The sequence below is a fragment of the Mangifera indica genome, chromosome 11 (genome assembly GCF_011075055.1).
Source record: "Mangifera indica cultivar Alphonso chromosome 11, CATAS_Mindica_2.1, whole genome shotgun sequence".
In the NCBI taxonomy this organism is placed as follows: Eukaryota; Viridiplantae; Streptophyta; class Magnoliopsida; order Sapindales; family Anacardiaceae; genus Mangifera; species Mangifera indica.
In genome coordinates, this window is record NC_058147.1 from 11726325 (window position 1) to 11752803 (window position 26479).

Below are 26479 nucleotides of genomic sequence, written 5' to 3' on the forward strand. Positions count from 1 at the left end.
CCTAAAAACTGAACTACATGCATGGGCATGGCTCTCATTCTAAATTCTTATTAATTGGGTCCAATGTCAAGATTGGCAAGTTGCTGTATGTTCATGGGATAAACGATGCTTAAGTCGCCTGAGAAGGCCTTCTTTCCAAATAAAATGTTGACAGCTTCTGTTGGATGAAATGCATCCCAAAACACATACTGATCTCTGTTTGGACATGTTGGGAAAAGTGGATTTTCATCTGTCGTGAGTGGCAATTTAAGAACGCATCAAAAGTTGGGTGGGAAATAGTCCTTCTCCCTAAGATTAAATGACAAAACAATGCTAGGTTCAAAGGGGTTGGATTGGATCTCATAAATGTAATAAATGTTGGATATTGGTCAAACAAAACAAGAACCCCTAATAATTCAAAAAATCTTAGTATGTATTACTAATCAATTATAATTAGTAGCATTATTAAATATCTAATTATCTACAGAGAGGAAAGAGAAAGAGATAATTAATTAATATCAATAAATGATGGTCAATTCATCCCATAAATATCAGAATAGATACTTCAAACAACTCATGGCAAGCTCACTTTGCGCCAAAGTCACTTTACACTCCATGTGATTTATGAAATAAGTTAAGCTAGCAACAAAAATTTGTACCAGGAAATTAAAGAAAACACCAACCGCCAAAGCATTAATTTGTAACCGAAAAAAAGAAAAAACCAATTTGGCTTTTAATATATTAATTAGTTCATGGGTGGGTGTTTGGGTTTTCTATGTGTCATAGGTATGATTTTGAGCTTAGACTAAAAGTTGGGTGGGAAATAGTCCTTTTTCCCTTAAATATATTACTAATTGTGAATATGCAAAATGAAGTAGCTTATTAATTAATGTATGTAATAGAAAAATTTTGATTCTTGATTAACAGTGAGGTAGTTTACATGTTAAATTTTGATTAATATATTGTTAATTAATAATGAAAATATTTCCTTCATTCCATTGATACCAATTATCTTATCTTGTATTTTGTTGTGATATTTATGTATCAAAATTAAAGTTGAACAAGAACAAATAGTGTTGGTGTATGTATTTATAATTTTTAACTTTTAATCAGTTAGTTCTTCTGTTTTTATCTTGATTTGTATTTCCTTATATAAAATTTATGATAGATAGTTTAATATACAAAAAAATTTATGTATTATTCAAATAGTTGAATATACAAAAAAATACAATTTATTCATATTTTTAGATGTTATCTAAGACAAGCATCCTTCTGGCATTTTAGTTAAGCTCACCTATGTCTTCATCTCCACAGATATGGAAAGTGAAAAAATGAGTTTATTACTTTGGACACACTTATGCCTTCACCTATATAGAAAGTGGAAATATGAGTTTTAGTTTCGGCACGCTCATGTCGTCATTTGTGTAAAAAGTAGGAAGATGAGTTAATTAGGTTCTCCTATGCCTTCACCTAAGTGGAAAGTGAAAAGATGAGTTTGCAAACTCAATTAAGCAAACATCACGTTTGCAAACTCATCTTTTCACTTTCTATGCAAGTGAAAGCGTGACAATATTTGAACTAAAAACTCATCTTTTCACTTTTTACATAAGTGAAAGTGTGAATGTACCCAAACTAATGAACTCATCATTTCACTTTTTTCATATGTGAAAGTAAGGGCGTGAGCAAGCCTAACTAAAATATATATTATTTTCTATTTTATTTGCTTACTTAAGTTTGAGGGGTCTGTTGGAATATATTTCAAATATATTATTTTAGTTATAATATATTTGAATAGATTTCGAATATATTATTTTCTATATTAGAATATAATCCAAATATTTTATTTCCTAAGTTAGCAAATATTCTAAATATATATTTTCCTTTTTTACATTACTGTATATTAATTATATTAATTTTATTTTTTTATATAAGATTTAGGATAGGTATACACTTATGGATTATTCAGATATTTTAATATACTAATATACAATTAATTCATATTTTAACAATTATAATAAATTAAATTAGATAATTTTGGCTTGTTTCTTCTTGTAAGTTGCAGTTTAAATTTGTTTAAGGATGTGTTACTAAAAATATTTTCAACAATTAATTCTTCTATATATTTTTAAAATTTTTTGAATTTTAACCATGTTTAGTATCAATACCATTTCAAGGTCAATGTACGGAGATTTAAAATACACATTATTGTTTTAGTAATTAAACATGAAAAATAATATGTATAAAAACAAATTTTATTAATTATTTGTATAATCTAATATAACAATATGCGATTAGATAATGTTAAAATAAGATAAAAAAATAAGCAATCATATTATTCAATTACAAATTGTCACATCAGTTTATAAAAATAAGTTGATAATATTTGTTTGTACATGTAGCTTTATTCATTAAATATATTGTTATTTGTAAATATGCAAAGTGAAGTGTTTGTTAATGTATGTGATGAGAAAATTTTAATTCTTGATCAACAGTGACATAGTTCTTGAAATAAATGGGGAAGAAGAATGAAGCAAAATGGGCATGCATATACATAAAAGCAAGAATCAAAGCATGAAAAGAAACATACATGAGAAGGTCAGAAGATTACCTACTCCTTTGCTTTAGATGTAGGATAATGGAAGGAGTCTCTCACTTTAAAAAATCTCAAAAAAGTGGCACCTCCAAGCCAAAAACACCCAAACCCGAGGGGTAGAGAGAAGGGAAAGGAATGTTGTTTTTGTGATAGAAAGTTTGTTTCAAACGAGCTTAGTTCATCTAAGATAAACTAATGAGCCATTTTTATGTTGGTGGCTAATTAACAATAATGAAATTATTAATCGGTCCTTTAAAATTTTAATTTAAACTACAATCATGCATGCATATCAATTATATATCTTAGCTACCCTAATTCTACTTCACAAACATTTTAACTTTTAAAATATTACTTTTGTACCTATGTAACACTTTACATGATACTAATGTTAAGTATCCTTCGAAAGGTGCTAGCCAACCTAAGATAATATACTCCTTACTCTCAAAACCTTGGTTTATTAGTTTGACCCTTTAGGTTCACTATGACATAATCATGAGTCTTTTTTTGAACAATCTGAAATACATATGAAAAATCAACGGTTATAATAAACATTTAGCAATGTGTCATAACCCCTAAACTACGATAAAAAAACACTTTATTGAACCTAATACCTTCAATCGTACATTTCATGTAAATAAGATCTTTCTATCATCTAATCTTGATCAATTTTGGGCTCATGGTTCGTCAAAGTCCTAATTTCAATTCTATACAAATCATCAATTGATATGTTCAAAACACTTCATCACAAATATCTTTCGTATAACTTATATTATACTCTAGCTAGAGATTTTGATTTCAAATATTTATCCACATTTTTTTCGGAACTCAAATATGGGTCAAATCAACAGATATCCTAAGCCTAATATTTTTCGAGTCAATGGATTCTATCTTTATCATCATTTGTCTTCACATACAAACAACACATAACCAACATGGCCTTTCGTCTTGAAACTATTAGTTTGAGTATTCATGAGCATGAGCTTACCTTTCATATTAAGAAGCAAGTTACCAACCTTATTTCAAATCATATTGACAACAACCTAATATAGGTATTCCAATGTTTAGATATGTCAGATTGAAACTCAGTCTTTTGAGTTGCATATTCTAATGTACCTATGATTTTGAACCAAGCTGAAGCAAAGTTGGGTCTTAAACCTTAGAAAGCTACACGTGACTATAGAGTGTGCTCACTAAGTATAGTAACATGTCAAGTATGATTCTAAAGTTTGTCTTGGATGAATGAAGGAAACAATCTATTAGAATTGAGTTAAAGACAACGAAAGAAAGGTTGGAATGGGGAGTGCCTTTCAAGATTGGCGTTGGTAGTATTGAGACCATGGTCTCTCATAGTTTAAGGTGGATGTGATGTGAGCTAGTTTGAGTTTGGATTGTTGTTCAACCCAAGATTGATATCTCACTAGTATAGTGACACTTTATCTCACCATGTGGATGATTCTTCTTCTTCAATGGCTTTTTATGTTCTTCTTTAGTATTGATTCTTTTTCTTCTTTGATGACATTTCTTTTCTTTTTTTTATTTTTTTGGCGTCACTTGATCATGAGTTGATCATTCTAGATGCAAGTTGAGCACAAGTCATCCACCCTTCTCCATAGTGTTTACATTGCTTAAGCCTCCATAGACTTGATATACTTTGCATTATTTTCTTTTTTATTTTAATTTTTTAAATAGTATGATTTGTTTGTGTCTTTTAATTAAAGGAAAAAGTGCTAAAGCGTGTTTAAGAGGGGAAAAAACAAAGTATGACTTGTAAATTGTAGGTGTTTTTTATAATGAATAAAAATCAAAATTATATTTCCTCAAAGATGAAATTCATGCAATGCTTTAATTTTCTTACCTACGTGGCAGAAAATTTAAGAAAAGTATGATTATTTGTTAACAACTGTGCTTACCAATTACCATTAAATATTTGAGAATCAATAATTTTTTTTAACTTTATTTTTCTCAATTATTTATATTTACACATTGAAAATTTATAAGAAGTTTGCATGATTACATTAAAGGTTGTCTCACTTTGTTTGTTCTGTTTCCCTTAAGAAACCGAGAGAAAGTAAAATATTATTCATAATAAATTAAAGGCCAAAAGACTTATTCCCACCTAAGATTTAGTCCATCCTCAAACTCTCACTCACAATGTTTTAAAAATTCAAATGCTCATTCATTATTCAACTTCTATTAAAATTTTCTATTAGAGTTATGGGGTTAAAATATAATTAATCAATAATACAATTTTTATGAAGGATGACCTTTTATCATCCAGATCTGGACAATGAAGCATTATCCAGATCTATAAAAAGAGACAAAGGATGACAAAGCATCATCTTTCATCATGTCTAGACAATGAGACGAAGGACGACGAAGCATCGTTTCTTCGTCTTTTCTTCGTCGCTTTGTCGTTCAGATCTGGACAATGAAGGGTCATTTTTCATTATCCTTTATAGTCAGAGAAGACCTACACTTCTTCTTGATCTCTAGTCGGTTTCTTGAGCCACTAGAGATTAAACCTCAAAAGGGGGAAAAGTGAATTTTTTAAAGTTTAATAATGGGGGTAAATGTAAGTTTTTTAAACTGAGTGTGGAATGATATAAAGTTTTTAGGTTTTAGGATTTATGGATAAAATAATGATTTTACCCTTGTCTCTAACTAAAAATTTAGATTACAGTTAGCCTATGAATAGTTATTTGGATTTTATATCTGCCATTAATATGATTTTGAATTTCGACTAAAACTTTGGTGGAAAATTGTCCTTTTCCTAATTGAATAATGTTGAAATAAAATAAAAGATAAACAATTTAATTATTTAATCACATAACATCACATCATTATATATAAATAAATTAATAAAATTATTTGTACATATAGTTTTGTTTATTAAATATTGGGAAAAGGACAATTTTCCACCCAAGTTTCAATCCAAGTTCAAAATTATATCCACGATAGATGAAAAACTCAAACATCCACTCATGGGCTAACTATCGTCCAAATTTTCACTTAGAAGCAAGGGTAAAATCATTATTTTATCGATAAACCCTAAAACCTAAAAAATTTATATCATTTTCACCTCTTAGTTTAGAAAACTCACATTCACTGTCATGATTAAACTTTGAAAAATTCACTTTTTTCCCCCTTTCTAGGTTTCATTTTGGGTGGCTTAGGGAACTGGTAGATGATGGGAAGAAACAAAAGTTTTCTTTGACAAAGGATGACTCTTGTCATCCAGAATGGGAAGACTCAAAAAGAAGGATGATGTTTTATCATTGAGTCTAGATGACTGTACTTCATCGTCCTTCATAGTCAGATCTAGAAGAAAGATGAAAAGCATCAATCGTCAGTCAGAATGATGGTGGCTGGAGAAGGAAACAAACCTTAGAGGTGAAATTTGAACTTTTCAAACTTTGAGGATGGATTGAAATGTTTGTTTTTAAAACCTGGGGGGAAAATAATATCAATTTCAAAGTTTTAAAATTTATAGGTAAAATAACGATTTTACCTTTATCTTTAACTGAAATTTTGGATGGTAGTTAGTTCATAGGTGGGTGTTTGGGTTTTCTATGTGTCATAGGTATGATTTTGAGATTAGACTAAAAGTTGGGTGGGAAAGAGTGCTTTTTCCCTTAAATATATTACTAATTGTGAATATGCAAAAAGAAGTGCCTTATTAATGTGGGTAATTGAAAAAGGAATGTTTGACAGTAAAATGTCTTATAGATGTAGTTCATGCTTTGATAAACCCGAATCGACCTGATTTGTTTCAAAAAAAAAATTTAGGGTTTTTTTTTCAAATTTCCTCTGAAAATGTTTCTTAAAACTTCACTTGTTTCTTCAAAATCATCTTTCAATGTTAGATTTTCATCTTCATCTATTATTTCTTCAGTTTCCCAAAATCAACACACCAAATCACCACCCAAACACATCTCCACTCTTAAGCACCATTCTCAACTTTATAATTTCCTTCGTGTAAACTGCAGGTCAGGTAACTTTTCTCTTGATGAAGCTTTTGATTCCTTCAATTATATGATTCATATGCACCCAACTCCTGCTATGTCTTCCTTCAGTATTTTGTTTTCTGCACTTGTTAAGAAAAAACATTTTGATCAACTTCTTGTGATGTACACGAGATTCATTTCAGCTGGGTTGTTGCGGATTTCTTTATTTTGAATATTTTAATTGATTGCTTAAGCAAAATGGCACGCGATTCTGATGGTTTTGTAGTTCTTGGGAGTATTTTTAGGAGGGGTTTTTACCCAGACGCTTTCACTTTTAGCAATCTGATTAATGGTCTTTGTATGGCGGGCAAGATTAAGAAGGCCATTGAATTTTTTAGGAAAATGGTTTCGGTTGGTTGTAGACCGGATGTGGTTACAGTTGGGACTTTGATTACTGGGTTGTGTAGAACTGGTAATGTCACTGTTGCCCTTCAGTTGTTTGAAGAAATGAATAACGGGAATGGTGAATTTGGTGTCATTTGTAAGCCTAATACTGTTTGCTATACTACAATTATTGATGGTCTCTGCAAATATGGGTTAGTAGGCAAGGCAAAGAAACTGTTTTCAGAAATGAAGACCAAGGGCATTAATCCAGACGTGATTACTTACACCACTCTAATTTATGGTTTGTGTAATACATCTAATTGGGAGGAGGCTAAAACTTTGTTTATAGGGATGTTGGAGGAAGGTGTAAAACCTAATGTGGTGACGTTTAACGTGGTAATTGATAAGTTTTGTATCAATGGAAAGATGGACGAAGCCAATGGGTTGTTCCAACTAATGATTAATAGAGGTGTTTGTCCCGACACAATAACTTATAACAGATTTTTGAGTGGTTTTTGCTTGGCAGGTCAAATTGATGATGCTAGAAGGCTATTTGATTCCATGGCAAGTGTGGGGTGTAAGCCTGATGTTTTTAGCTACAATATTTTGATGGAGGGTTTATGCTTGACAAATAAAATTGATGATGCCAAGGAACTTTTAGCCTCAATGTTGAGTATGGGATGCACACCTGATGTAGTTAGCTACAATACTCTGATCAAATGGTATTGCAAGAATCGAAAAATTGATGAAGCTCTGAATCTTTATGAGGAAATGACTTCAGAGGGAGTTAGGCCAAATGTTGTTACTTATAATACCTTGCTATCTGGGTTTTTTATGAACGGTAATGTCAGACATGCAAAAAAGCTATTTGGTAAGATGCAACTTAGTAATTTGCCTCCCGACTTATATACGTATAGTATTCTTATTGATGGTTATTGCAAAAATGGTTGTGTTTTGGAGGCTGTTGAACTGTTCCATCCTTTAATAAATCGAAACATTCAACCTGACATCACAACTTTCAATTGTCTCATTAATGGGTTGTGCAAAACAGGGAGACTCAATATTGCTTGGGAAATGTTCAACAGATTACATAGTAATGGCTTTGTTCCAGATGTTATTACATATAACATTATAATGCATGGATTTTGTACGGAAGGAAAGTTAGAAATGACAAGTAAATTTTTCTCAGATATGGAGCAAAATGGTGTTGCGCCAGATTTGGTCACTTTCAATACGCTTATGTCTGGTTTCTTGCAGAATAATGAGACTTTAAAAGTGGTGGAACTTCTTCACAAAATGAAAGAGAGAAATGTGAAACCAGATGCATCCACAGGTTCAATAATATTAGATTTACTGGGAAAGCATGAAGATTATCGTGAAGTCCTGAATTTGCTACCATCCTTTTCAACCCAAGAACCAACAGGATGTTGATTGTTGAGTAAGTGCATTTTCCAGGGGAGTATAGCTTATCAAGAGAGCCCTGGCAAACGTTAAAGTTTCCATGTAATGGTGTGTGTCAACATTGTAGTGGTGATTGTATTTATGTGAATCCATTAATGAAGAAGTCATATAATTGAAGTTATAGATTTTGTCTTCGTCTCTGTTGATTTGGCTTGACTACCAAGTTGCTATATTAGTATACATCTTTGTTTCTGACAGTTGCCTATTTTTGTTTTCAAAGGAAAATACTGACAAAGATGCTCGTAAGGTTGTAGATGGTTTAGCACCTAAGGCCACTGATCAAAATGATTCTATTGAGAAATGGTATGAACATGAATGTCTCATCTGAGTACTCTTAGTGCTACTTGTAATATACATACATAAATATAGTCTCTACATTATTTGTTCGTTTTTACCAATCAATGTTAGTAGGAATCTTTATTTCTTTGGAGAGATGAATCCCCTTGATGAAGTCTCTAGTAAGAAGTTGGTGGTAGCTGATGCTAAGTTGAACTTCGATGATGGTGCTGCCTTCCTGGTAGAAGGGAATATCTCTTGTGATCCATCACTAGAGGGTCCTTGAGAGGTTTCGATATATTTACTTCTCGATTTATTTTTTACGTGGAATAATTATTCTTAATAGTAACTGCCAAACAAGTACACGAAGATTCGAGTCTGGTTAGTGATTAAGAGAGTTGTGGTGCTTTTTGGATATTCTATATGGCAACCAAATTCTTCTGATTAATTTGGCGATTTTCTTCTGCATCCTTTGATTTCTTTGCTCTTTTTGGTACCTAAGTTCAGTTATCTCAAAAATGGGCTTTTAAAGTTTGCTAGCAGAACGGAGTTTCAAATTGCGAGTGGAAGACTACTGCTATCACACAACACAAATTAGCCTTCTGCTTTAATTCATGCACTGAAAATAGGGTTGGATACTAGCCGAGTCGAGTTTGAGCAAGGCCTAGCGTGTTTTTAGAAGACTGAGTCTTGGGCTTGCCAAGCTTGGTGTAACACGAGTTCAAGTTCGACTCGCTTCTTAATTTTAAAGTTCGTGATCAGTTCGTACTTATCTTAGGTTTGTGTGTACTGACCAAACTTTGCTCAGGTTCATATGGCTCGACTCGGGCTTGTCTTTGAGGCTTGTGTCGAAATTAGAGTCTCTTCTCAGCATCATCAACAATTAGATTATAAATGTACATGAGGAACTATTAATTATGGTGTCAACAACACTAGTGTGCAACAAATTATACAGTAGTTTCTCACTTTGCAAGATGTTATAAAGTAGCTACCAACTTTTCCCACCAATCACCAAAAATTAAAAAAAAAGAAATTATAAAGTTCACATTTACAGAATGATAATAGTGCCTTCAATTATTCATGTATCCACCAATAGAAAAAGCTGCATTTCACACTAATTATGTTAAAGGCAATCATAAAATTTAAGATGCATACAAATCCCTTAAGTGGTAGAGCACTAACTGGAGCATCATCAGAATCTCGACAAAGTATACTAGCAAAGTAGTAAGGCTAAATCAGAATCCATCCACTTGAATAACATAATACTCTATAACCCTGAAATGCAATAGAAAATAAAGCGAAAGAAAAGAACAACAGAACGCTATTAAAATGTATATAATACCTAAAAGTAACATTATCCAAATAAATCTATCAAAAAAACCAGAAAAAAACATAATCCAATTAAATTAATCTTTGTCCCTATGATTCCAATAGTTCTAACTACTTCTAATTCATCCAAGTTGGACTATGGAGCTTCTAACATCACTAGTAGCGTATGTTTTTTTGTTTCTTGGCTGTACTTTTCTCAAATAGAAAAGTTGAGTCTGTATTATGTTAACTCTAATGAACTAAACCAGAACCCTTAGTTTCCATTGTCAGTGAACTATAAGACATCCACCATTTTTGTTTTTTGGTTTTTCTTCCTCAGTTAAGTGAAGTTTGACAATGCATACCACATTACATTAACAACCATTTATTTCAATACTTTTCTTCTTCGATTTATTTCAAGAGCACAACCATTTAATTATTAAGTTTATACCATTACATTCACAACTCGATTTATTTCAACAGCACAACCATTTAATCATTAAGTTTTATTAATAAAGCTTGTAAACTCGCTTCGAATCTAACCCTAATTGAAAATATGGAAGTGGTATTGTTAAAGAAGCTGGTGCAATTTTAGGAGTTCTTTTCTAAATTATGTGGTTTTTTATAATTTCCATGCAGGGAACCTCATTGAAATTTTACCATGTGAAATGAATATAGGGTATATAATGTGTTATGCGTGGGGGCCTATAGATATTTTACATTTTGTACATGTCAAAAATGGGCTTTTAAAGTTTGCTAGCAGAATGGAGTTTCAAATTGCGAGAGGAAGACTACTGCTATCACACAACACAAATTAGCCTTCTGCTTTAATTCATGCACTGAAAATAGGGCTTGTCTTTGAGGCTTGTGACAAAATTAGAGTCTCTCTTCTCAGCATCATCAACAATTAGATATGTACATGAGGAACTATTAATTATGGTGTCAAAAACACTTGTGTGCAACAAATTATAAAGTAGTTTCTCACTTTGCATGATGTTATAAAGTAGTTACTAACTTTTCCCACCAAACACCGAAAAGAAAAATAAAAAAGAAATTATAAAGTTCACATTTCCAAAATAATAAAAATGACTTCAATTATACATATATCCACCAATAGAAAAAGCCGCATTTCACACTAATTATGTTAATGGCAATCATAAAATTTAAGATGCATACAAATCCCTTAAGTGGTGGAGCACTAACTAGAGCACCATCAGAATCTCGATAAAGTATACTAGCAAAGTAGTAAGGTTAAATCAGAATCCATCCACTTAAATCACATGATACTCAATAACCCTAAAATGCAATAGAAAATAAAAGAGAAAGAAGAGAATAACAAATCGTTATTAAAATGTATATAACACCTAAAAATAACATAATCCCAATAAACCTATCAGAAAAAAAAAAAGAAGGATAAACCAATTAAATTAGCATTAAATAGTATTCCTTTCATGAAGAGCAATATTATACGTATATAATTTTTATACATAATTTGGATACATAGATAGTATATCATTATGTAATTGGGTATTATTTTATTTTTAATTTAAAATCATCAAATCATATAGTAATACATTATCTATGCATATAAATTATATACAAAAAAATGTATATATATAGTATTACTGTTTCGGATAATCACAAAATTATCTTTGTGAAAACAGTTACACAACAATAACATCTACATTTAAAAATTAGTACAAAGAAGGATCAATTCTACTTCCATAGTCATATTTTTTCTGATATCTACTTCTAATTTTTGTCCCTATAATTCCAACACTTTTAAACTACTTCTAATTTATTCTGGCCTTGGGTGGGAATAAACTTTTTGGCCTTTTAATTAATATGCCCTTGAAAATTGTAGGTGTTCTTTATAATGAATAAAAATCAAAACTATATTTACTCTAAGTTGAAATTTAGGCAATGCTTTAATTTTTTTGTCTATGTGGCTGAAATTTTGAGCAAAGCATGATTCTTTGTTAACAAGTTTGCTTACCAATTAGCGTTAAATATTTTGGAATCTATATAACTTTTTTTTAATTTTCTTACTCTCAATTCCTATTTAATTTTATACATTGAAAACTTACTACAAATTTGCGTGATTACAATAAATTAAATTAAATTAGATGATTGTTTGTTTTATTTCCCTTAAAAAACTAAGAAAAGAAAATATTATTTATTGTTAAAATATATTATTTCGGTTAGAATATATTTAAATAGATTTCGAATATATTATTTTATATATTGGAATATATTCTAAATATATTATTTCCTAAGTTAACAGATATTCTAAATATATGTTTTCCATTTTTATATTATTGTATATTAATTATCTTGATTTGTATTTCCTTATATAAAATTTATGATAGATAATTTAATATACAAAAAAATTTATGTATTATTTAGATAGTTTAATATAGAAAAAAAATACAATTTATTCATATTTTTAGATGGTATCAAAGACAAGCATCCTTCTGGCATTTTAGTTAAGTTCACTTATGTCTTCATCTCCACATATATGGAAAGTGAAAAAATAAGTTTATTACTTTGGACACACTTATGCCTTCGCCTATGTAGAAAGTGGAAATATGAGTTTTAGTTTGGGCACGCTCATGCCGTCATTTGTGTAAAAAGTAGGAAGATGAGTTTATTAGGTTCTGTCATGCCTTCTCCTAAGTGAAAAGTGAAAAGATGAGTTTGCAAACATAAAAGGTGAGTTTGCAAACTCAATTAAGCAAACATCACGTTTGCAAACTCATCTTTTCACTTTCCACATAGGTGAAGGTGTGAGTCTGATAAACTCATCTTTTCACTTTCTAAGCAGGTGAAAGCGTGACAATATTTGAATTGAAAATTCATTTTTTCACTTTCTACATAAGTGAAAGTGTGAATGTACCCAAACTAATGAACTCATCTTTCCACTTTTTTCATATGTGAAAGCAAGGGCGTGAGCAAGCCTAACTAAAATATATATTATTTTCTATTTTATTTGCTTACTTAAGTTTGTGGGGTGTGTTGGAATATATTTCAAATATATTATTTCAGTTATAATATATTTGAATAGATTTCGAATATATTATATTCTATATTAGAATATAATCCAAATATTTTATTTCCTAAGTTAGCAAATATTCTAAATATATATTTTCCCTTCTTACATTATTGTATATTAATTATATTAACTTTATTTTTTTATATAAGATTTATGATAGGTATACACTTTTGTATTATTCAGATATTTTAATATTCTAATATACAATTAATTCATATTTTAACATTTATAATAAATTAAATTAGATAATTTTGGCTTGTTTCTTCTTGTAAGTTGTAGTTTAAATTTGTCTAAGGATGTGTTACTAACAATATTTTCAACAATTAATTCTTCTATATATTTTTAAAATTTTTTGAATTTTAACCATGTTTAGTATCAATACCATTTCAAGGTCAATGTACGAAGATTTAAAATACACATTATTGTTTTAGTAATTAAATATGAAAAATAATATGTATAAAAACAAATTTTATTAACTTATTTGTATAATCTAATATAACAATATGTGATTAGATAATGTTAAAATAAGATTAAAAAAAAATAAGCAATCATATTATTCAACTACAAATTGTCACATCAGTTTATAAAAATAAGTTGATAATATTTGTTTGTACATGTAGCTTTATTCATTAAATATATTGTTATTTTTAAATATGCAAAGTGAAGTGTTTGTTAATGTATGTGATGAGAAAATTTTAATTCTTGATCAGCAGTGACAGTTTTTGAAATAAATGGGGAAGAAGAATGAAGCAAAATGGGCATGCATATACATAAAAGCAAGAATCAAAGCATGAAAAGAAACATACATGAGAAGGTTAGAAGATTACCTACTCCTTTGCTTTAGATGTAGGATGATGGAAGGAGTCTCTCACTTTAAAAAATCTCAAAAAAGTTGCACCTCCAAGCCAAAAACACCCAAACCCGAGGGGTAGAGAGAAGGGGAAAGGAATGTTGTTTTTGTGATAGAAAGTTTCTTTCAAACGAGCTTAGTTCATCTAAGATAAACTAATGAGCCATTTTAATGTTGGTGGCTAATAAACAATAATGAAATTATTAATTGGTCCTTTAAAATTTTAATTTAAATTACAATCATGCATGCATATCAATTATATATCTTAGCTACCCTAATTCTGCTTCACAAACATTTTAACTTTTAAAATGTTACTTTTGTACCTATGTAACACTTTATATGATACTAATGTTAAGTATCCTTCGAAAGGTGCTAGCCAATCTCAGATAATATACTCCTTACTCTCAAAAGTTTGGTTTATTAGTGTGACCCTTTAGATTCACTATGACATAATCATGAGTCTTTTTTTGAACAATCTAAAATACATATGAAAACTCAACGATTATGATAAACATTTAGAAATGTGTCATAGCCCCTAAACTATGATGAAAAAACACTTTATTGAACCTAATACATTCAATCATACATTTCATGTAAATAAGATCTTTCCATCATCTAATCTTGATCAATTTCGAGCTCATGGTTCGTCAAAGTCCTAATTTCAATTCTACACAAATCATCAATTGATATGTTCAAAACACTTCATCACAAATATCTTTCGTATAACTTATATTATACTCTGGCTAGAGATTTTGATTTCAAATATTTATCGACATTTTTTTCGAAACTCAAATATGGGTCAAATCAACAGATATCCTAAACTTAATATTTTTGGAGTCAATGGATTCTATCTTTATCATCATTCGTCTTCACATACAAACAACACATAACCAACATGGTCTTTCATCTTGAAACTATTAGTTCGAGTATTCATGAGCATGAGCTTACCTTTCATATTAAGAAGCAAGTTACCAACCTTATTTCAAATCATATTGACAACAACCTAATATAGGTATTCCAATGTTTAGATATGTCAGATTAGAACTCAGTCTTTTGAGTCGCTTATTCTAGTGTACTTATGATTTTGAACCAAGTTGAAGCAAAGTTGGGTCTTAAACCTTAGAAAGCTACACGTGACTATAGAGTGTGCTCACTAAGTATAGTAACATGTCAAGTATGATTCTAAAGTTTGTCTTGGATGAATGAAGGAAACAATCTACTAGAATTGAGTTAAAGACAACAAAAGAAAGGTTGGAATGGGGAGTGCCTTTCGAGATTGGCGTTGGTAGTATTGAGACCATTGTCTCTCATAGTTTAGGGTGGATGTGATGTGAGCTAGTTTGAGTTTGGATTGTTGTTCTACCCAAGATTGATATCTCACTAGTATAGTGACACTTTATCTCACCATGTGGATGATTCTTCTTCTTCAATGGCTTTTTATGTTCTTCTTCGGTATTGATTCTTTTTCTTCTTTGATGACTTTTCTTTTCTTTTTTTTTTTTGGCGTCACTTCATCATGAGTTGACCATTCTAGATGCAAGTTGAGCACAAGTCATCCACCATTCTCCATAGTGTTTACACTGCTTAAGCCTCCACAGACTTGATATACTTTGCATTATTTTCTTTTTTATTTTAATTTTTTAAATAGTATGATTTGTTTGTGCCTTTTAATTAAAGGAAAAAGTGCTAAAGCGTGTTTAAGAGGGAAAAAAAACAAAGTATGACTTGTAGATTGTAGGTGTTTTTTATAATGAATAAAAATCAAAATTATATTTCCTCAAAGATGAAATTCATGCAATGCTTTAATTTTCTTATCTACGTGGCAAAAAATTTAAGAAAAGTATGATTATTTGTTAACAATGTGCTTACCAATTACCATTAAATATTTGAGAATCGATAATTTTTTTTTAACTTTCTTTTTCTCAATTATTTATATTTACACAGTGAAAATTTATTAGAAGTTTGCATGATTACATTAAAGGTTGTCTCACTTTGTTTGTTCTGTTTCCCTTAAGAAACTGAGAGAAAGTAAAATATTATTCATAATAAATTAAAGGCCAAAAGACTTATTCCCACCTAAGAATTAGTCCATCCTCAAACTCTCACTCACAATGTTTTAAAAATTCAAATGCTCATTCATCATTCAACTTCTATTAAAATTTTCTATTAGAGTTATGGGGTTAAAATATAATTAATCAATAATATAATTTTTATGAAAGAAGACCTTTTATCATCCAAATCTAGACAATGAAACATCATCCAGATCTATAAGGAGAGACGAAGGATGACAAAGCATCATCTTTCGTCATGTCTAGACAATGAGACGAAGGACGATGAAGCATCGTCCTTCGTCTCTTCTTACAGATCTAAACAATGCTTCGTCGTTTAGATCTGGACAACGAAGGGTTGTTTTTTATTATCCTTTGTAGCCAGAGAAGACCTACACTTCTTCTTGATCTCCAGTCGGTTTCCTGAGCCACTAGAGATTAAACCTCAAAAGGGGGAAAAGTGAATTTTTTAAAGTTTAATCATGGGGGTAAATGTGAGTTTTTTAAACTGAAGGTGGAATGATATAGAGTTTTTAGGTTTTAGGATTTATGGATAAAATAACGATTTTACCCTTGTCTCTAACTAAAAATTTAGATTACAGTTAGCCTATGAATAGCTATTTGGATTTTATATCTGCCATGAATATGATTTTGAATTTCGACTAAAACTTTGGTGGAAAATTGTCCTTTCCCTGATTGAATAATGTCGAAATTAAAAAAAATAAACAATTTAATCATTTAATCACATAATATCACATCATTATATATAAATAAATTAATAAAATTATTTGTACATATTGTTTTATTTATTAAATATAGGGAAAAGAACAATTTTCCACCCAAGTTTCAGTCCAAATTCAAAATTATATCCACGATAGGTAAAAAACTCAAACATCTACTCATGGGCTAACTATCATCCAAATTTTTACTTAAAAGTAAGAGTAAAATCATTATTTTACCCATAAACCCTAAAACTTAAAAAATTTATATCATTTTCACCCCTTAGTTTAGAAAACTCACATTCACCCGTCATGATTAAACTTTGAAAAATTCACTTTTTTCCCCCTTTCCAGGTTTCACTTTCGGTGGCTTAGGGAACTGGTAGATGATAGGAAGAAACAAAAGTTTTCTTTGATAAAGGATGACTCTTGTCATCCAGAATGGGAAGACTCAAAAAGAAGGATGATGTTTTATCATCGAGTCTAGATGATTGTACTTCATCGTCCTTCATAGTCAGATCTGGAAGAAAGATGAAAAGCATCGGTCGTCAGTCAGAATGATGGTGGCTGGAGAAGGAAACAAACCTTAGAGGTGAAATTTAAACTTTTCAAACTTTGAGGATAGATTGAAATGTTAGTTTTTAAAACCTGGGGGAAAAATGATATCAATTTCAAAGCGTTAAGATTTATAGGTAAAATAACAATTTTACCTCTGTCCTTTACTAAAAATTTGGATGGTAATTAATTCATGGGTAGGTGTTTGGGTTTTCTATGTGTCATAGGTATGATTTTGAGATTAGACTAAAAGTTGGGTGGGAAATAGTCCTTTTCCCTTAAATATATTACTAATTGTGAATATGCAAAAGGAAGTGCCTTATTAATGTATGTAATAGAAAAATTTTGATTCTTGATTAACAGTGAGGTAGTTTACATGTTAAATTTTGATTAATATAATGTTAATTAATAATGAAAATATTTCCTTCATTCCATTGATAACAATTATCTTATCTTATATTTTGAAACTTTAGGGTTTCGATTTTGAACAATGCTTAATATGTTTTGATTCTTGGTTGTTTTCATTGAATTGATCGAGGGGTTTTGTGTTATAGCTTATGTTGATTCGATAGATGTTGAAATTGGAGGCCAAAATGACCGATTTTTGGCCGAAAAATCGGTCCAAAGCATTCGGCACTCCAACGCTTTCCCACTGTGATGAAGAACACTCCCACTGTGACAGTGGGAGTGGGGGGTTAAGCTGATTTTTTAAAAAATTAGGGATCTAGTCGTAATAGTTTAGTCCATTGTAGGCTTTTTTGAAATTTTCCATGTAACAGTGGGCTGCTGGCGAATAACAGTGGGTTGGGGTGAAAATTAACTATTTTAAAACTGCAGGGGCGGTAAAGATTCAAAAATTACTGAGGGGGCAAGGGATAAATCTTGGACCTGTTTGTAATAGAAATTTTCTCAGGGGGTAAATTGATATTTCACACATCTAGGGTTTCTCGACGTGTAGTTTTCGAATTTTATATCCGTTTTTTCTATTTTAAGATTTTTCAATATGTAGTTTTCGAATTTGAGATTAAGTTTTTCGATTTTTGTGTCTTTAGGACACATTTTACGATGTAATGACCTCGTATTTTTCAGATTTCTAGAGAATTTTTTTATTATTCCCATTTTAGGGTATTTCAACTTTTAGAATTCGAATTTCAGTTCCGTTTTTTTGAATTTCACCGTTTTACGATATATCGACTCGTATTTTTCAGATTGCCGAAGAATTGTTTGATTGTTACCATTCTAGGGTATTTCAATTTTTAGAATTCGAATTTCAGTTCCATTTTTTCGAATTTCACCATTTTACGATATGTCGACTCGTATTTTTCATATTGCCAAAGAATTGTTTGATTGTTGCCATTCTAGGGTATTTCAACTTTTAGAATTCGAATTTCAATTCCATTTTTTTGAATTTCATTATTTTATGATATATCGACTCGTATTTTTTAGATTTTCGAAGAATTTTTTGATTGTTGTCATTCTACGATTTTTCAACTTTTAGAATTCGAATTTCAATTCTGTTTTTTTGAATTTCATCATTTTATGATATATCGACTCGTATTTTTTAGATTTTTGAAGAATTTTTCGATTGTTGTCATTTTAGGGTTTTTCAACCTTTAGAATTTAAATTTCAGTTCCTTTTTTTCCTTTTAACTGTTTATGAATGACTAATGAATTTTGTAAATTTTCGTAGGATATTTCTCGCAAAAGAAAACGTGTTGAAAGCGAGCTACGAATCTTCGATGAGTCCAGACACTTTCAGATAGATCTGATATGTCGTGCACAACGCACTGTATTATTTAGGATTACGTCTACTTTGACCCCGGAGTAGCTACGACTATTTGAGAGGACATGTTTCGGGTATCTTCTTCGTTTACCCAAGACTAAATTCTCTGGTATATTAGTTTATTCATTTCTATTACGGCAGCTACATCGATTCTCTGTCAAAGACGAGTTTTGGTTTCGAATTAGCAGCGTTGATGTTCATTTTAGCCCGTTTGAGTTTGCTTTGGTGATAGGTCTTTCGTTTAGCCGATGCATTGATATCTCTTCATATATTCCTTGCTCCTTTAGACATAGGATCAGAGATACGTACTTTCGAGGTTGTCTAAAGGTGCAGTATCATGACCTAGAGCGTGTTTTCTTGTCGAGGCCATGGGGGAATGACGATATTGACGCCGTCAAGATGGCCTTATTGTATGTTCTTCACATGGTTTTGTTAGGGAATAATCGACGAAAGAAGGTGTCTTCAGACTATTTATAGTTGGTCGATCATCTGGACGGGTTTAATTCTTACCCTTAGGGTGTCCCCGTGTGGCAGATGACATGCAAGTCTATGTCACAAGCGAGTGACAGAGTGTGCACCGAACGGATGCCTGAGATGCGTAGATACGACATCTACAGATTTCCTTTCGCATTTCAGGTTAGTTTAAATTTATTGATTATATATATTAATTGGAAAAAATATGAATTGGATTATTTAAATCGTAAATGATTATATTGCAGTATTGGATATATGAGACCATGGACACGTTATATGATTGGATTGACCTTGTTGATCCCTATACGTCCCCACGGATGTTTAGGTAGCATACACGAGATGTCCCTAGTTGGACTCATATATGTCGTATTTTCACTGGTGATTCGGTATGTACTCGTTAATTAATAAGTCGATTAATTCATTATATGTTGCAATTATTTTGACTTATATCTCTTCATCATTAGGAGGATGTCACATTCCCTCTTCGTCTATCATCAATCGAGTCAGGTTTACCATGGTACGTTAAGGTTTGCGAGTACACCGGTTTACCCGATGTTGATTCCTCCTCATCTTTTTCGGTTCCTTTTGCAATCAGAGATGGGGCTTTTCCAGACTTAGGACCTTCAGATGTACCTGTCCAGACTTCTGAGACATATAAGGAGCCCATTCAGCCTCTTGTTATGGAGCAGCCTATATATTCCCTTGTAGTTCAGAGCCCACGGATGATAGACCATCCTGGAGCAGAAGACCGATCTACCCATCATGCCACCGAGCAGTGTCCCCTATTCGTATCACCCATTAGATGTTACATTAGCGCACTGGGGTGCTATGATTTTACTTGAGATATCGAGTTTTCGTGACGATATCTCTTCCCAGATGACTCGATTACGCAATGATATGACTCGATTATAGGATCGTATGCTCGTCTAGAAGACATTGTCACGCGTACATATCCAGCCCCCGTCGCTCAGGTTGTTAAACTACTTCTAATTTATTACTTATAAAAAATGATAGCAGTGTTATTATTCTGACAACTATTATTACATTCGTACAGGAGAGGGATGACGATATCCGATCGACATCCCCCATTGATATCACAATACCATCCCATCAATCACACGAGGTCCGTATGACATTTCAAATTTATATTTAATGTTAAATGTCATTATTATATTATAGTATTGTTATATATGAAATGTCATTGATTAAGTTATTATTACTATTATCTTAGGGTAGTCGCTAGGAGGAAGCACCGGTTAGCCCTTTTGTTGCTGCATCACCTATCCGAGCTGAGGTATGTCACTTATCAATGAAACTTTATTTTTATGATTGTTCAGTTGTCGATTAATATAGAGTATATATATTCGTATAGGGTCTTCCTCATGAAGGTCATCCGGTCGGATCTCTAGTTGCTTTAGATCCTCTACTTGAGGTATGATAATTATTATAGATATTATATTTTAAATGAAATGTCATTTACCATTTTGTCCTTTTCATGCATATAGGGAATCGACATTGATATATTATCGATTGAGGGTTCTCCCCGAACACCTTCTCCAGAAGTTGAGGTTAACTTTTTTTAAAAAATGACATTGATCGAGTTGTCTTTTCAATTATATTGTTTATTTAATGATGTTTTGACTCTTTTTCAGGATGAGCGATTATGGTTACTTGCTGATATCCCAAGCTCAACCAAAAAAATAGTGGATATTGGTTCACAGGAGGAGGACTTCCAAGAGGACGTTTCTAAGGCCATTTATATTGAAGTATATCAATTATACTTAGTATATAAATATTCGTATATATTGGTCACTAAGAAGTTCAAAATTACAATTTTTTAGCCTGCCGAGGGAGCACACGTGGTGGACTTGACCGTGATTCAAGATTCTCCAGCTAAACCTCCTCCCGCATACATGAAGAAGGTAAAATAAATTGATTAATGCTAATTGTTATGTAAGATGGAATGATAACTTAATTGTTTTTTGGGATCATGCAGCTGATTCGTACAGCATGTGGTCGGATCGTCCAGAAGGGTCCGTTGGTTCGCACTCCATATACAAATCCACTCAAAGAGAGGGCGAAACGGCAACTTAGGACCATTCCATCCTTTGCCTCAGAGTGTGAGGAATCTTTCCTCATGTGGTACACCACAGCTGCGGCTTCTGACACATATGATGTCTACTTCATCGGGTCGAAGTCAAAGGACAGTTTTTGGTGGCTTATGGTAGAGTTGCGCCAATGGCTGACCGACGATGTAAGTTGTCTATACTATATAAGTCGGGAAAAAGTTTGATATATTTATCAATAACTAACACATGTGAACTTGTTTATACCATTTTAGTACGTGGATTCTTTTTTGGCTTTATTACGTCAGCACCGGGACGACCACCGTGCAACTGTTTCACACCGTTGGATGACTGTCCACACATTCTTCGGAGGCCATATTGAGATGGCTTGGAAGAGTTGGCAGACCACACCGTTTGAGGAGTTTGAGTTTTCGAAGCTCTTCACGAGGATGGTTAAGGCAGCGTACACCCCGGGATTGTTGTACAAACCATGGGGGATGGTCGATCAGGTATAGTATATATATATTTCTATTACATTGAATTGGTTGATGTCAACGATAATTAACTAAAATTTGTCACTGTTTATAGGTTTACATCCCTATAAACTTCGAGAATGCACATTGGGTCATCGGAGTTATAGATTTTCGTGAGTGGTCGATTACGGTATACGATTCAAAGGTATCATATTCGGGGAATATGGGGTCTCTTGAGCAGCGGATACGACCGTATCTGACATTCATACCGACGTTATTAGAGGCGACGAGTTTTTAGACCGCTTCTGGACAGACTCCACGACGTGATTCCCTCGCTTTATATGGAGCGAATGTCCCTCAGTAGGGACTAGGATCCGGTGACTGTGGCGTGTTTATGTTACGTTTTTTTGAGTGTCTGGCATTGTCACGGAGCGTCGATTTTCCCCAAGAGTCGTCTACCTCTATGCGTCGTCGTTTAGTGTCGTAGTTGTATTTTCACTATATCAAGTAGCTCACGGATGTATATTTAGTTAGCTCATTGTTTATTTATCATTCTTCATATGTTCGTATGTATATATTTATTATATGTGCGTATGTGTACGATGTATTTTATCTATGATTATATATAGATATGTATTTGATTTCATTTTATATGTGATTTGAGTGATGTTACTATCCAGCAACAATCGAAAAATTCTTTAAAAATTCAGAAAATACGAATCAATATATCCTAAAATCGTGAAATTCGAAAAAACAAAACTGAAATTCGAATTCTAAAAGTTGAAATACCCTAGAATGGCAACAATCGAAAAATTCTTTGAAAATCTGAAAAATATGAGTCGATATATCGTAAAACGGTGAAATTCAAAAAAACAGAACTGAAATTCGAATTCTAAAAGTTGAAATACCTTAGCATGGTAACAATCGAAAAATTCTTTGAAAATTTAGAAAATACAAATCGATATATCGTAAAACGGTGAAATTAGAAAAAACGAAACTGAAATTCGAATTCTAAGAGTTGAAATATCCTAGAATGGCAACAATCGAAAAATTCTTTAGAAATCTGAAAAATACAAGTCGATATATTATAAAACGGTGAAATTCGAAAAAACGGAACTGAAATTCGAATTCTAAAAGTTGAAATACCCTAGAATGGCAATAATCGAAAAATTATTTGGAAATCTAACATTTAACCCCTAATATTAAAATGCCCCCCTAATTGTAATAAAATTTCATTTAACCCCTCATATTGAGTGAGGAGGGTTAATATAAATGAGAGGAAGGACAATTTTGGTATTTAGAAAAAGTCATGGGCATTTTTGTTAGGAATAGTGATTTTGGGCATTTTTGCTTGAAAATAGTGATTTTGGGCATTTTTGCTTAGTGGGAGGGTATTTTGGCCATTTTTAATAATTTCCCTTATAAATTTTAACTTTTAATCAGTTAGTTCTTCTGTTTTTAAATATGCAAATTTGTAGAGCTGCTCAAAGGGAAATTTGAAGAGAAACTATATATTGAAAAAGAAATGTTTGACCGTAAAATGTCTTATAGATGTAGTTCATGCTTTGATAAACCCGAATCGACCTGATTTGTTTCAAAAAAAAAATTTAGGGTTTTGTTTTTCAAATGTCCTCTGAAAATGTTTCTTAAAACTTCCCTTGTTTCTTCAAAATCATCTTTCAATGTTAGATTTTCATCTTCATCTATTCTTTCTTCAGTTTCCCAAAATCAACACACCAAATCACCACCCAAACACATCTCCACTCTTAAGCACCATTCTCAACTTTATAATTTCCTTCGTGTAAACTGCAGGTCAGGTAACTTTTCTCTTGATGAAGCTTTTGATTCCTTCAATTATATGATTCATATGCACCCAACTCCTGCTATGTCTTCCTTCAGTATTTTGTTTTCTGCACTTGTTAAGAAAAAACATTTTGATCAACTTCTTGTGATGTACACGAGATTCATTTCAGCTGGGTTGTTGCCGGATTTCTTTATTTTGAATATTTTAATTGATTGCTTAAGAAAAATGGCACGCGATTCTGATGGTTTTGTAGTTCTTGGGAGTATTTTTAGGAGGGGTTTTTACCCAAACGCTTTGACTTTTAACAATCTGATTAATGGTCTTTGTATGGCGGGCAAGATTAAGAAGGCCATTGAATTTTTTAGGAAAATGGTTTCGGTTGGTTGTAGACCGGATGCGGTTACAGTTGGGACTTTGATTGCTGGGTTGTGTAGAACTGGTAATGTCACTGTTGCCCTTCAGTTGTTTGAAGAAATGAATAACGGGAATGGTGAATTTGGTGTCATTTGTAAGCCTAATATTGTTTGCTATACTACAATTATTGATGGTCTCTGCAAATATGGGTTAGTAGACAAGGCAAAGAAACTGTTTTCAGAAATGAAGACCAAGGGCATTAATCCAGACGTGATTACTTACACCACTCTAATTTATGGTTTGTCTAATACATCTAATTGGGAGGAGGCTAAAACTTTGTTTATAGAGATGTTGGAGGAAGGTGTAAAACCTGATGTGGTGACATTTGGCGTGGTAATTGATAAGCTCTGTATCAATGGAAAGATGGACGAAGCCAATGGGTTGTTCCAACTAATGATTAATAGAGGTGTTTGTCCCAACACAATAACTTATAACACACTTTTGAGTGGTTTTTGCTTGGCAGGTCAAATTGATGATGCTAGAAGGCTATTTGATTCCATGGCAAGTATGGGGTGTAAGCCTGATGTTTTTAGCTACAATATTTTGATGGATGGTTTATGCTTGACAAATAAAATTGATGATGCCAAGGAACTTTTAGCCTCAATGTTGAGTATGGGATGCACACCTGATGTAGTTAGCTACAATACTCTGATCAAATGGTATTGCAAGAATCGAAAAATTGATAAAGCCTTGAATCTTTATGAGGAAATGACTTCAGAGGGAGTTAGGCCAGATGTTGTTGCTTATAATACCTTGCTATCTGGGCTTTTTATGAACGGTAATGTCAGACATGCGAAAAAGCTATTTGGTAAGATGCAACTTAGTAATTTGCCTCCCGACTTATTTACGTATAGTATTCTTATTGATGGTTATTGCAAAAATGGTTGTGTTTTGGAGGCTGTTGAACTGTTCTATACTTTAATAAATCGAAACATTCAACCTAACATCACAACTTTCAATTGTCTCATTAATGGGTTGTGCAAAACAGGGAGACTCAATATTGCTTGGGAAATGTTCAACAGATTACATAGTAATGGCTTTGTTCCAGATGTTATTACATATAGCATTATAATGCATGGATTTTGTAAGGAAGGAAAGTTAGAAATGGCAAGTAAATGTTTCTCAGATATGGAGCAAAATGGTGTTGCGCCAGATTTGGTCACTTTCAATACGCTTATGTCTGGTTTCTTGCAGAATAATGAGACTTTAAAAGTGGTGGAACTTCTTCACAAAATGAAAGAGAGAAACGTGAAACCAGATGCATCCACAGGTTCAATAATATTAGATTTACTGGGAAAGCATGAAGATTATCATGAAGTCCTGAATTTGCTACCATCCTTCTCAACCCAAGAACCAGCAGGATGTTGATTGTTGAGTACGTGCATTTTCCAGGGGAGTATAGCTTATCAAGAGAGCCCTGGCAAACGTTAAAGTTTCCGTGTAAAGGTGTGTGCCAACATTGTAGTGGTGATTGTATTTATGTGAATCCATTAATGAAGAAGTCATATAATTGAAGTTATAGATTTTGTCTTCATCTCTGTCGATTTGGCTTGACTACCAAGTTGCTATATTTCTTTGGAGAGATGAATCCCCTTGACAAAGTCTCTAGTAAGAAGTTGGTGGTAGCTGATGCTAAGTTGAACTTGGATGATGATGCTGCCTTCCTGGTAGAAGGGAATCTCTCTTGTGATCCATCACTAGAGGGTCCTTGAGAGGTTTCGATACATTTACTTCTCGATTTATTGTTTACGTGGAATAATTATTCTTAATAGTAACTGCCAAACAAGTACACGAAGATTCAAGTCTGGTTAGTGATTAAGAGAGTTGTGGTGCTTTTTGGATATTCTATATGGCAACCAAATTCTTCTGATTAATTTGGCGATTTTCTTCTGCATCCTTTGATTTCTTTGCTCTTTTTGGTACCTAAGTTCAGTTATCTCAAAAATGGGCTTTTAAAGTTTGCTAGCAGAATGGAGTTTCAAATTGCGAGTGGAAGACTACTGCTATCACACAACACAAATTAGCCTTCTGCTTTAATTCATGCACTGAAAATAGGGCTTGTCTGTGAGGCTTGTGTCAAAATTAGAGTCTCTTCTCGGCATCATCAACAATTAGATTATAAATGTACATGAGGAACTATTAATTATGGTGTCAACAACACTTGTGTGCAACAAATTATAAAGTAGTTTCTCACTTTGCATGATGTTATAAAGTAGTTACTAACTTTTCCCACCAAACACCAAAAAGATAAATAAAAAAGAAATTATAAAGTTCACATTTACAAAATAATAAAAAT

General features: G+C 32.1%; 2 protein-coding genes across 2 annotated transcripts; both read left to right on the forward strand.

Moving 5' to 3' along the window:
• The first annotated feature begins 6430 nt into the window (after window positions 1–6430).
• LOC123229292 (pentatricopeptide repeat-containing protein At1g12300, mitochondrial-like) lies at window positions 6431–9107 on the forward strand. The gene is made up of 2 exons (XM_044654998.1): window positions 6431–7771; window positions 8158–9107. The coding sequence occupies exons 1-2, from the start codon at window positions 6775–6777 to the stop codon at window positions 8160–8162; spliced, it is 1002 nt and encodes a 333-aa protein (XP_044510933.1). The 5' UTR covers window positions 6431–6774; the 3' UTR covers window positions 8163–9107.
• Window positions 9108–23428: 14321 nt separating this feature from the next.
• LOC123229286 (pentatricopeptide repeat-containing protein At1g12300, mitochondrial-like) lies at window positions 23429–26077 on the forward strand. The gene is made up of 2 exons (XM_044654989.1): window positions 23429–24991; window positions 25378–26077. The coding sequence occupies exons 1-2, from the start codon at window positions 23605–23607 to the stop codon at window positions 25380–25382; spliced, it is 1392 nt and encodes a 463-aa protein (XP_044510924.1). The 5' UTR covers window positions 23429–23604; the 3' UTR covers window positions 25383–26077.
• Window positions 26078–26479: the final 402 nt, after the last annotated feature.

Excerpts from the sequence above, each read along its gene's own strand:
- LOC123229292 (XM_044654998.1), top strand. The coding sequence starts at position 6,775 with ATGGCACGCGATTCTGATGGTTTTGTAGTTCTTGGGAGTATTTTTAGG.
- LOC123229286 (XM_044654989.1), top strand. The coding sequence starts at position 23,605 with ATGTTTCTTAAAACTTCCCTTGTTTCTTCAAAATCATCTTTCAATGTT.